Source organism: Bos mutus, chromosome 3 (genome assembly GCF_027580195.1).
Source record: "Bos mutus isolate GX-2022 chromosome 3, NWIPB_WYAK_1.1, whole genome shotgun sequence".
NCBI classification, from domain to species: domain Eukaryota; kingdom Metazoa; phylum Chordata; class Mammalia; order Artiodactyla; family Bovidae; genus Bos; species Bos mutus.
In genome coordinates this window covers 90,548,851-90,561,037 of record NC_091619.1, presented here as the reverse complement: position 1 = coordinate 90,561,037, position 12,187 = coordinate 90,548,851, and the positions used below count along the sequence as shown (strand labels likewise).

At 49.5% G+C, this 12,187-nt stretch overlaps 1 protein-coding gene across 1 annotated transcript in view; it reads right to left on the bottom strand.

The window, feature by feature from the left end:
* GLIS1 (GLIS family zinc finger 1) overlaps positions 1–12,187 on the bottom strand; it is a 259,783-nt gene that overhangs the window by 91,344 nt on the left and 156,252 nt on the right. The window contains exon 3 of the mRNA XM_070364757.1: positions 7,549–7,726. Within this exon, the coding sequence (XP_070220858.1) occupies positions 7,549–7,726 (178 nt within the window). The remainder of the gene's footprint in view (positions 1–7,548; positions 7,727–12,187) is intronic.

Below are 12,187 nucleotides of genomic sequence, written 5' to 3'. Positions count from 1 at the left end.
CCAAGCAATCTGTTTTTTTCCACTGTGAACATCAGTGGGTAGGGGTTTGAATCACAGTCACAGTGAGGAGTCATCCCAGGAAAAACCGAAGAAAACTTTCTTCGGGGCGAATGTTCCAGAATGTCAAGCCAGTGAGTGCACGAAATGCCACTCTGGGGAGAAGCCATGGGAAGGCAGGCCACGTGGGACAGTGGGAAAATCTAGGTTAACTTCTCTTAACCCTCAGGTCTCTATCTCTTTAAAAATATATATATATAGATATTTATTTATTTATTTGGCAGCACTGAGTCTTAATAGCAGCACGCAGGATCTTCTGTCTTCATGGCGGCACGCAGGATCTAATTTCCTGACCAGGGATCGAACCTGGGTCTCCTGCATTTTGGGAGCATGGAGTCTTAGCCACAGGACCACTAGGGAACACCCAACCCTCAGGTCTCAGGTTGAGACCTGGGGCCAGGCTCAGCCACACCTCGCTGTGCAGACCTTGGCAAGATGCTCTGGACCTCTCCCTGCACCCTGACGTTGAATGGCTCTCCTGAGGGTGAGGATGATGATGGGCAGGGCCCGGCTGGTCAAGACGCTGCCATCATCACACAGGTAGTACACACCTTCCTAGAGAGGGCCTCTCCCAAATGCAGGACAAGCCCATGCAGAAAGAGGTGTCAGGGCCTGCCGGTCATCAGAGAATTCTGAGAGGGGGAGACCCCAGCAAAGTGACACTGGACTCAGGGCCAGAGAAGCCCCAGCAGCTGGCTGGGCAGATTAAGAGGCCTACTGACGTGCCCAAAGCCTGACCCCACACGCCCTTGTACCTTTCCCCAGCCAAGCCTCAGTTTCCTCACCTGTGAAATGAGGACTAACCCTCCCTACCTTGGAGGGTGGCTGCCAGGATCAAGGGAGGAGACAGGTGCTGTGACAGCCCTCTGGGAGGGCAGCATGGTGAGGGGTACCACCAGCGCTGCCATTATTACTGCCATCTTCCTGGGGCTCCTTTGGAGCCCGGGGTGGTGGGGTCATCACCTGTCCGTCTGCTTCCCAACATGGCCCGGCAGCCCATCCCCTCCCTCTTGGGGTCCCTGGAGCTCTGGCATCCTCAGCTCCAGCCTTGAGGTGGAGGAGCAGAGACAGGACAGGAGAGAAGGAAAGTCAGAGCCTGGAGCCCTCAGAGACCACTGGCTCCAACACCACTGCTACCAAGAGCGCGGAGCGCTCACAGAAGCCACAAGCAGCAAACCAGAGACAGGCATGGACCGGAGCCCAGGCTCCCCGTCCCTCCCAGGGTGTAGCCTTCGCATGTGCAGAACCCAACCTGAAGTGCTCCCTGGATGGGAGGCTGTGGAAGGGGCGCTTCTGTTCGGTTCTCAATTACACTTGAACAAGTCTCTGCCTCACTCACCAGAGGCCTCTCTTCCTTCTCAGGAACTCTGCTGTCCAGAGCATGGTCACCAAGTGGAATCAGAGGGAGCAAACACATACCCCCAATCTACAGGGCTAGGGACTCTGGGCTCACTATTGCCAGCAGAAAGCTCTGAGCAGCTTAAAGATCTTATCTGAAGTTATGACTTTGTGGAGCTTAAAAAAAATAGTGCTCTTTGCATGGTCATGATCCTGGGTCTGGCGGAGGTGGGCATGGGTGGGGAAGGGCAGCCAGATGAGCATCTGTTTGGAGCAATCGCTTTAAAAACAGACTGTGTGTAAAATAGATGCCAGTGGGAATTTGCTGTGTGATGCAGGGAGCCCAACCTGGTGCTCTGTGACAGCCTAGAAGGGTGGGATGGGGTGGGAGGTGGAAGAGAGGTTCAAGAGGGAGTGGACATATGTATGCCTATGGCTGATTCATGTTGATGTATGGCAGAAACCAACACAGCTTTGTAAAACAACTACCCTCAATTAAAAATAAGTAAATTTAAAAATAACAAAGCCAGGTTAAAGCAACCAACACTAGGAGAAGAGAAGAGCTGTGTTGTTCTGTGACTGAGTTACCCGAATTTGTTGTTCAGTCGCTAAGTCATGCCTGAATCTTTTGTGACCCCATGGACTATGGCCCACCAGGCTCCTCTGTCCATGGGATTCTCCAGGCAAGAATAGTGGAGTGGCTTGCCATGCCCTCCTCCAGGGGATCGTCCCAACCCAGGGATTGAACCCACATCTCCTGCACTGCAGGTAGATTCTTTACCACTGAGCAACTAGGGAAGCGAGTTACCTGAATAATCAACAGCAAAACCTTGAATGGCATCAGGCAGGGAAGGGTCAGCTCAGGCCCCAGGGTCTCCTGGCTCTGAATGCCAGCTAAGGCAGCCCCTCTCCTTGCCCTCGTTGTCCCTATGAGGCTAGGCAGTGGTTCTGGCCCTGCTCTGCTGCTGAGCCCTGTCACCCCAGGCAATTCCCATCGCAATCTCTAGAAACTGTGAGCACAGGGCCCTAGAAAGAAGGAACAACTCCAGCCGCTTTCCCAGGGGCCATCTCATGAATCCCAACGATACAACGATGCACGTATCTGCTGAAGGCATGGCCAAATTCTTCAAGGGAGACACTACCATCTATTTGACTTAGGAATGAAGCAAGGTGCCCAGCCCTCAGAGGCAGGCAGTGAGAGCAGGAATTTGAATCTGATCTGTTTGAATCAGAGGGAGCAGCATGAACAGAGAGACCCCAAGACACAAGGCAATCCAGTGGGAGGGAGAAGGCACAGGATCCAACTGGGTGTGGGATGGGGGCTGGGGGCTCTTTTTCTTCAGGAAAATGAGGAAGTTTGGAAGAGCCAGAACAGCAGCAGAAGTGGTGGCGACTCAGACTGATGCTGGTATAGGGTCCTGGGTACAGACTCTGCTGTGCTCTGACAAATGACATCCAAAATAACAAATGATGTTTCTGATCATCTCTACAAAAAAAAAAAATTTTTTTCTACTTCCTAAGCTTTGACTAGCATAGCTTCCTCCGTAAGATAGAAGGAATTTCACTGAGCAAACTAGATGCTGCCAGTGGAGCCTCAGTGAACAATCAAGCAGATAAATGCATTTGACTGTCGCCAAACAATGCACAGATCAAAGTCTAAAAGATGCTTGCTTACTCCTCGTCATGTACTTAAATGCATCCCTTTAAAATTCATAATTTGAAGTCCTAACCCCCAGTGAGACTGGATTTGGAGGTAGGGCCTTCAGGGAGATAATTAAGGTTAAATGTGGAAATAGGGCAAGGCCCTGATCCAATAGGACTGGAGTCCTTGTAAGAATAAGACAAGACACCAGAGGTGCACACACCAAGAAAAGACCCTGTGAGGACACAGGGGAGTAAAAAGGTGGCCATCTGCGAGCCCAGGAGAGAGGCCTCAGCAGAGACCAAACCTGCAGACACCTTGATCCTGGACCTCCAGAACTGAGGAAATAAATGTCTGTTCTTTGAGCCACCCAATCTGAAGGGCTTTGTTATGGCAGCCCAAGCAGATTAACTGTTGTTGTTGTTCCGTTCATGTTCAACCCTTTGTAACCCCATGACCTGCAGCACACCAAGCTTCGCTATCCCTCACCATCCCCCAGAGTTTGCTCAAACACATGTCCATTGAGTCAGCGATGCCATCCAACCATTTCATCCTGTTGCCTGCGTCTCCTCTTGCCTTCAACCTTTGCCAGCATCAAGGTCTTTTCCAATGAGTCAGCTCTTCTCATTGGGTGGGAAATACTGGAGCTTCAGCTTCAGCATCAGTCCTTCCAATGAATATTCAGGACTGATTTCCTTTAGAATTGACTGATTTGATTCCCTTGCAGTCCAATGGACTCTCATGAGTCTTCACCAGCACCACAGTTCAAAAGCATCGGTTCTTCAGCGCTCAGCCATCTTTATGGTCCAACTCTCACATCTGTACCTAACTACTGGAAAAACCATAGCTTTGACAATATGGACCTTTGTGAGCAAAGTGATGTCTCTGCTTTTTAATACGCTGTCTAGGTTTATCATAGCTTTCCTTCCAAGGAGCAAGTGTCTTCTAATTTCATGGCTGCAGTCACTGTCTGCAGTGATTTTGAAACCCAAGAAAATAAAATCTGTCACTGCTTCCACTTTTTCCCATCTATTTGCCATGAAGTGATAGGACTCGATGCCATGACCTTAGTTTTATGAATGTTGAGCTTTAAATCAGCTTTTTCACTCTCTGTCACTTTCATCAAGAGGCTCTTTAGTTCCTCTTCACTTTCTGACATTTGGGTAGTGTCATCTGCATATCTGAGGTTGTTGATATTTCTCACAGTAATCTTGATTCCAGTTTGTGCTTAAACAAGCAGGATGACAATACACAGCCTTGCTGTACTTCTTTCTCAACTTTGAACTAGTCTGTTGTTCTATGTCCAATTCTAACTGTTGCTTCTTGACCTGTATACAGGTTTCTCAGGAGACAGGTAAGGCTTTATGGTATTCCCTTCTCTAAGAATTTTCCACAGTTTGTTGTGATCCACACAGTTAAAGGCTTTTGCATAGTCAACAAAACAGAAGTGGATGTTTTTCTAGAATTCCCTTGTTTCCTCTATGATCCAACAAATGCTGGCAATTTGATCTCTGGTTCTTGTGCCTTTTCTAAACCCAGCTTGTACATCTGGAATTTCTCGGTTCATGTACTGCTAAAGCCTAGCTTGAAGGATTTTGAGCATTATCTTGCTAGCATGTGAAATGAATGCAACTGTGTGGTAGTTCAAACGTTCTTGGGCATTGCCTTTCTTTGGGGTTGGAATGAGAACTGACCTTTGCTTTATCCTGTGACCACTGCTGAGTTTTCCAAATTTGCTGGCATACTGACTGAAGCACTTTAACAGGATCATCCCTTAGAGTTTTAAATAACTCAACTGGAATTTCATCACCTCCACTAGCTTTGTTCGTAGTAATGCTTCCTAAGGCCTACTTGACTTCACACTCCAGGATGTCTGGCTATAGGTGAGTGACCACATCATTGTGGTTATCTGGGTCATTAAGACCTTTTTTGTCCAGTTTTTCTGTGTATTCTTGCCACCTCTTCTTAACCTCTTCTACTTCTAGTACATCCTTACTGTTCCTGTCCTTTTCTTGTGCCCATCTTTGCATGAAATGTTTCCTTGGTATCTCCAATTTTCTTGAAGAGCTCTCTAGTCTTACCCATTCTATTGTTTTCTTCTGTTTCTTTGCATTGTTCAGTTAAGAAGGCTTTCTTATCTCTCCCTGCTATTCTCTGGACTCTGTATTTAGTTGAATATTGAATATATCTTTCTTTTTCTCCCTTGCCTTTACTTCTCTTCTTTTCTCAGCTATTTGTAAAGCCTCTCAAACAACCACTCTGCCCTCTTGCTTTTCTTTTTCTTTGGGATGGTTCTGGCCACTGCCTCCTGTGCAATGTTATAGACCTCCGTCCATAGTTCTTCCGGCACCCTGTCTACCAGACTAATCCTTCAAATCTATCCATCATCTCCACTGTATAATCATAAGGGATATGATTTAGGTCATACCTGAGTAGTACAGTGTTTTCCCTACTTTCTTTTATTTAAGCCTGCATTTTGTGATAAGGAGCTCATGATCCGAGCCACAGTCAGTTCCAGGTCTTGTGCAGACTGTATAGAGCTTCTCCATCTTCAGCTGCAAAGAATATAATCAATCTAATTTCAGTGCTCACCATCTGGTGATGTCCATGTGCAGAGCTCTCTCACGTGTTGTTGGAAGAAAGTGTTTGCTATGACCAGTGTGTTCTCTTGACAAAACTCTGTTAGCCTTTGCCTGTGTTGTTTTTTATTCCAAGGTCAAACTTGCCTGTTACCACAAGCATCTCTTGACTTCCTACTTTTGCATTCTAATACCCTACAATGAAAAGGTTATCTTTTCTTGGTGTCAGTTCTAGAAGGTCTTGTAGGTCTTCACAGGGCCAGTCAATTTCAGCTTTTTCGGCATTAGTGATTGGGGCATGGACTTGTATTACTGTGATGTCGAATGGTTTGCCTTGGAAACAAAACAAGATCATTCTGTCATTTTTGAGATCGCACCCAAGTACTGCATTTTGGACTCTTTTGTTGTCTAGGAGGGGTACTCCACTTCTTCTAAGGAATTCTTACCCACAGTAGTAGATGTAATGGTCATCTGAATTAAATTTGTCCATTGTCATCCATTTTAGTTCACTAAATCCCAAGATACCAGTGTTCACTCCTGCCACCTCCTGCTTGGCTCCGTTCAGTTTACCGTGATTCGTGGATGTAACATTCCAGTTTCCTGCACAGTATTGTTCTTACAGCATCAGACTTCACTTTCACTACTAGACACATCCCCCGCTGAGCAGCATTTCCACTGTGGCCCAGCCGCTTCATTCTTTCTGGAGCTATCATTAATTGCCCTCCACTCTTCCCCAGTAGCATGTTGGAGAACTTGTGACCTGAGGTGGGTGGGGGTGGCTCATCTTCTCATGTCGTATCTTTTGCCTTTTCATACTGTTCATGGGGTTCTCGCAGCAAGAATACTGGAGTGGTTTGCCATTCCCTCCTCCAGTGGATCACGCTGTGTCAGAACTCTTCACTATTACCCATCCATCTTGAGTGGCTCTGCACACATGGTCCATAGCTTCACTGAGTTACACAAGCAGATTAATACATTCATGTAAATTAGAAGTCTCACTGATATCAAAGAAAGCCACAGAGAGCCTATAGTCTCAAAGAAAATAAGCCCCCTGCTAACTAGGACTCTCTCCCATCATGGAGCTCTCACTGAAGAGTAAACTCTGTTGGGGAGACCTTTACTTCCTTCACCAAGGCACCCCCACCCCCAGCATGAACCATGATGCCTGGGACAGAACTGGGGCTTGATAAATGATTGGTGAAGGAACCAGCTATAAACAGGCAAGTGGGCCAGTTTTAGACTTTCTGATCAGTGAGACAGGCCCCAGGAGAGCAGCCCCAGGCAGTGGATGAGGGCCAAGGGGCTGAGTGGGTGGGTGCAGAGGCCTGTCTGGGGTTGGTCTCTGCCTGTCAGCAAACTAGAGGGCATAGCAACACGGTTGGGACCCTTGGAGAAGTCTCAGGAGGCAGAGTTCAGTCCAATATGCAATCTGATGGAATATCTGTTCAGAGGTGGACATCACTGGGAACGTGCCAGCACTGAATGATGGTTACCTGGCAGAGTTCTATGGGGCAGTGGCTTCCTGGGGCAGGAGACATCTAGATGGAGGAACTCCTCTCCGCTCTAGGAACAGTCCAGGGTTGGACACTACAGTGTGCATGAACCCTGAGCTGGGGTCTCCCTCCCCAGCTTCTCTATCATCCTCTGAATCTTATTCTTCTGAAATGGTTAACAGTCAGCTCAGCTTCTGCAATGGGGAAACCCACCTCAGTAAGAGCATTCCTGCGTCTCACAAGGCGGTGCAGTGGCGAGGTGTGGAGCCTGGACCAGGCAGCTGTCCACATGCCTCACGGGCTCCAGCTGGTCTCCAGCCCTCCCATGCCTCAGTTTCCCTGTGTGTCCATAAGCCAGGTAAAACCTAGGAAACCCTAGGGACCTAGGCCTAGGGACCGTCTACAGAAGGCAGCTGATGCGTGGGGCTGGAGCACGTACCTGCTGGGGTGGGGGAAATGCAGCAGCCTCTCGCAGGCAAGGGGGTGGCCCCGGGGTGGCGGGCTTCCTGCAGGGAGGAACAGGCCCTGGCGGCAGGTGGGGCCAGGGCCCTCGGCAAGGTCCAGATCCAGCAGACTCTTCTCCGAGCCTGGAGTGCAGTGGCCGTAGCTCCCATTCACTATGCAGAGAGAGACAGAAACAGACAAAGTGAGTGGGGACAGCCTGTAGAAGGTGCGGGTACAGGGCAGTCACTGGGGTTCCCGTGGCACAGAGCCCCTTGAGCAATACGACCCAAACCTCTGCTGTACCAGGCACTGGGGACCCCTGTTAATTCCCATAATCACCAGCAGGGTCTGTAATGAAATCCCCAGTTCTCAGATGCAGATGCTGAGCTCCAGTGGGTAACTGTTTATCTTCATACAAACACAGAACACTTACAACATACGAGACACGATTCCGGGTGCGGGAAACATGGTGGGCTAGACACACACACTCCTGCCTCTTGGAGTTGACAATCTAAGATCCTGGCACTTATCTGACAACATGCATGGCCACAGCGGGAGCTGGGTGCCCAACGGGTGAGTGTCACTGACACTTGTAGGTCAAAGAGGAGGTGCTCACTAAGCAGCATGTGTTCTTGTTATCACCAAAGCTCAACGCACGTTGTTCTCCAAATTGCGTTACTCCACAGAGGCACAGTACACAGTTACTCACACCTCTCTATCTCCATGGTTCTTTGACAGGCTATCACAGGCCCTGCTGTGCCCAACTCCTGGATTTTTAAGGAGACAAACTGAGGGAGATGCGCCTCAATTAGTCTTGAAATCTATGTGTGTGCTCAGTCGTGTCCAGCTGTTTACGGTCCCATGGACTGTAGCTCGCCAGGCTATTCTGTCCATGGGATTCCCCAGGCAAGATTACTGGAGTGGGTTGCCATTGCCTATTCCAGGGGATCTTCCTGATCCAGGGACTGAACCCGCATCTTCTGTGGCTCCTACATTGGCAGGTGGATTCTTTACCTTTCTGCCATCTGGGAAGCCCCTTGAAATCTACAGAAAGCCCTTAAAAACTATATAAAGTACAAGCAAACGTTAGGCATGGTTGCTACATGTTCACTGCCCCCTGCATCTCGGTTTCCTCATTTACAGTGTGATGAGGGTTAATCCGAAGCCTGTCTTCCTGAACTTTCCACCCAGTCATTTGGCAGGGTTATGCGAAGGAGGAAAGGGTATGGGCTTCAGGGCCTGGTGAGCCCCATGTGAGCCCCTCCTGCCCCCACCCAAGCCTGACTCAGACAAGTCCCTCCCCAAGGCTGAGTCCCCTGTACAAAACGGGGACAGCCGTGCAAGTTCTCCAGAAATGATGTCAGGTGTGCGAGCTGAGGTGCAGAGCCCCTAGGCGAGCGTGGGCGCCCAGTAAGTGGGATACCAGAAGTAGAAAGTGCTCTTAACATCAAACAGCACTCGGAAAAGTACAGAGTGTGTGACGGAGGTGATAAAACATTACTAACAGGCCCAGGGGGCTTTCCCAGTGGCTCAGGGGTAAAGAATCCTCCTGCAATGCAGGAGATGTGGGTTCGATTCCTAAGTTGGAAAGACCCCCTGGAGAAGGAAATGGCAACCCACTCTAGTACTCTTGACTGGGAAATGCCATGGACAGAGGAGACTGGAGGGCTACAATCCATGGCGGCACAAAGAGTCAGACATGACTTAGTGACTAAACAACAGCAGGCCCAAGGACTGTCTAGGGACTATCAACACTGAGCAAGAAAAGAGCTGATATCAGTGCACAATTAGCCCGAAGTTTAAGGACAAGGACAGGAGAAGTGCCCTTTGCTGAGCAGTATGTGCAGGTCCTCACTCCACTGCCTCATTGGGGCCTTCTACCGCCCTTGCAGGGAGAGATCAGGGTTATACCCATTGTACAGAGGAGAAAGCAGAGGCTCGGAAGGCTAAACTGCTCACTTGATCACTCAGCTAGTAACAGTCTGGGCTGAACTTCTGGCTTATGCCCATCAGACCCAAACCCCACGTTTTAATCCCTATGTAATAAAAAGTAGCCTCTCAGAGTGACAAAAGTCCAACCTCATTCTCAAGGATCCAGCTTCCCCAAGCCTAATTCTACCCTGTCCGCCACCAAGGCAGCCCTTTCACAGAAGGCCAGACCCTCAGTGCTAACTCGCCACGTGCCCAAAGCTCCAGCAGACACAGGCATTCACCTGCCAAGCTCTTTACAGTTTGCAGGTGAGAACACAGTGCTCTCAAGGTCCCAGGGCAGCTGACGCGTCTCCAGACAAGCATGTCCTCAGAAGTGGCCCTCTGGTCACTTTCTCAGGCCGAGCACTGGCCAGCATCCTACTGTGAGGAAACCTCACTCCCGCCGGCTTTGGCTGCTCCTTGGCCAGCCCCTCATAAGCTTATTTTTTAATAAATTGGCCATTTTTTAATTAAAAAGAAATCCCTGGTAACAAATGTGAACGGCCTGAGTTAATGAGAGCAGGCTGCCACTCATTTAACTCTGTCTCTGCTTGGCGGTCTCTGCCTTTCCCACATCATTTCTGCTTGTGATTTTATTGTCCCATTGAGGCAAACCCTGGGACTGAGCCTCAGAAAGCTGTGGATAATTTTATGACCATTAATAGCATTTGGCACAAAGACAGCTTCATCATCACGTGGGGCTGTTCTGCCAGGGTCTTTCTTCCAGAGCCTTTGAGTCAAGGATGTGGTTCTGAGGTTCTTTCCCCAACAGGCCCGTTGGGTAACCTACCCGCTCTGGGTTATCTGCTCCTCCTTCCCACAGGAAGATATGTGGAGAGACAGAAGGCAGGGCCCCAGAAGGTGCCCAGCAGCCCAGCATGCATCAGGTCCTATTCATCAAGCCTTCCCACTTGATTACCAGGAACATTCGATTCTTTGAAGCGTTCGCCCCTGTGAAGTGGACTCATTACCACCATTTTCCAGATGAGAAAAGTTGAGATTTGGAGATTAGGTGCCTTCCCCTAGGCGCCGGGGTCTGTAAGAGGCAGGGTCACAACACAAACCCAGATCCCTCAGACTTCAAAGCTCAAGTCCTGTGCTGTTGCCTCTCAGTCAACTGATCAATAACCGTGGACTCCGAAGCAAGCATGCCCCCTATTTGACTCCAGTAAGATCATGTTGCAGAGCCTCTGGGGAAGTCAAAGTACAGCCGTTACAACGACTCCTAAACTCCAATCTTTGCAACAACTCTGCCAGGTGGTAAGACCACTCCATCTCAGACAAAGACTCAGAGAAGTTTAGTGGGTTACCCAAGGTCACACAGGGAGTAAGGGGCTCAGTTGAGATATAAACCCATCACCTCTCGGGGGAAGAAATAGTCATTACTAGACCAACAATTGAGGACTACTGGCTCCTTCTCCACTGGACACAGTAAGAAGCTGTCCTACACTAAATAAAGGCAGGGAGAGAGGAAGGAGCCCCTTGGTCACAGTTTGGCACTGCTCGGGGCTCCAAGTCCATTCAAGCCCTGCTCTTATGTGACCCTCACAGCACCGTGATGAAAGCACTGGCCTCCCCACCCCACAGAGGGACACACAAGCACCAGAGCTGGCAAGTGGCCGCCCGAGGTCACATGGCGATTGCTAAGTCCAAACCCAGGTCTCCCCACACCCGTGCCAGACCCTGCTCTGGGCCACCTGCATTCTCACAACCTAGAAAGGAAAGCAGAGGCTGTGTCCCAGAGATGCTGCCACCACTGGAAAGACGTGGCTAGTCACTCTGCAATCCTGGGCCCTCCCACCACCTTCCTGCTGCTGGCATTCCTCTCTGTCCCCAAGGGCACCACAGGGCCCACCCTGGCTCACTGTCTGTCTCCAGGAAGCAGGGGTGGTGTCCTTCTCTGGGAAGGCAAGGAAATGAGAGGGACACATCGGCCCCACTGCCCTGAGGTGGCTGTGGGTACCCTGAAAAGGGACTGGCACCCAGAAGCTATGCCTCCCTCTGTACCACAAGGAGCCAAAAACAGACCTCGGACTTGGCTCTTCCCACATAAATGAAGCTTCTTTGGAGGCTTGGGGGGTGAGAGGATTCTCTTTATTTTTGCAAATTGATGAGAAAATCTAGAATGTCAGGCCTGGGACTGAGTGACCATCTATTTTACTAATAGATGAAGAAACTGAGGCTCGGAGAAGGTCAGGACCTGCTTTAGTCACACAGAAAATCCATAGCAGAACCTGGACTGGCACACCCCAGGCTAGGTTAAGAGTTTGGTTTGGTTTCCTCTGCAAGTCTCAGTTTTCTCGTCTGTAAAATGGTGCTAACACCTACCTCACAAGATTGTGGGGACAATTAAGTGAGATTACGAACACAATGCACTTGCCATGGTGCCTAACTCACAGTAAGCACTTGAAAAGTAAGAGTGATGATAATAATAACTCCTTCTTCCATTTACCCTTGAGTTCAGGACAGGCTGGAGGCAGGGTCCAGTATGAGAAGTATGACCCCGGGAAGGTCAGGTATGGATGACCCTGAGACCAGGCTCAGAAGGACAAACCCCTAAAGCTGAGGTGTCACCAAATGCAGAACTGGGCAGCCTGAATGAGGTCACAGCCAGCAAATCCACAGAAAGTGGCTCTAGTTACACACCACAGCATTTTGTAAAT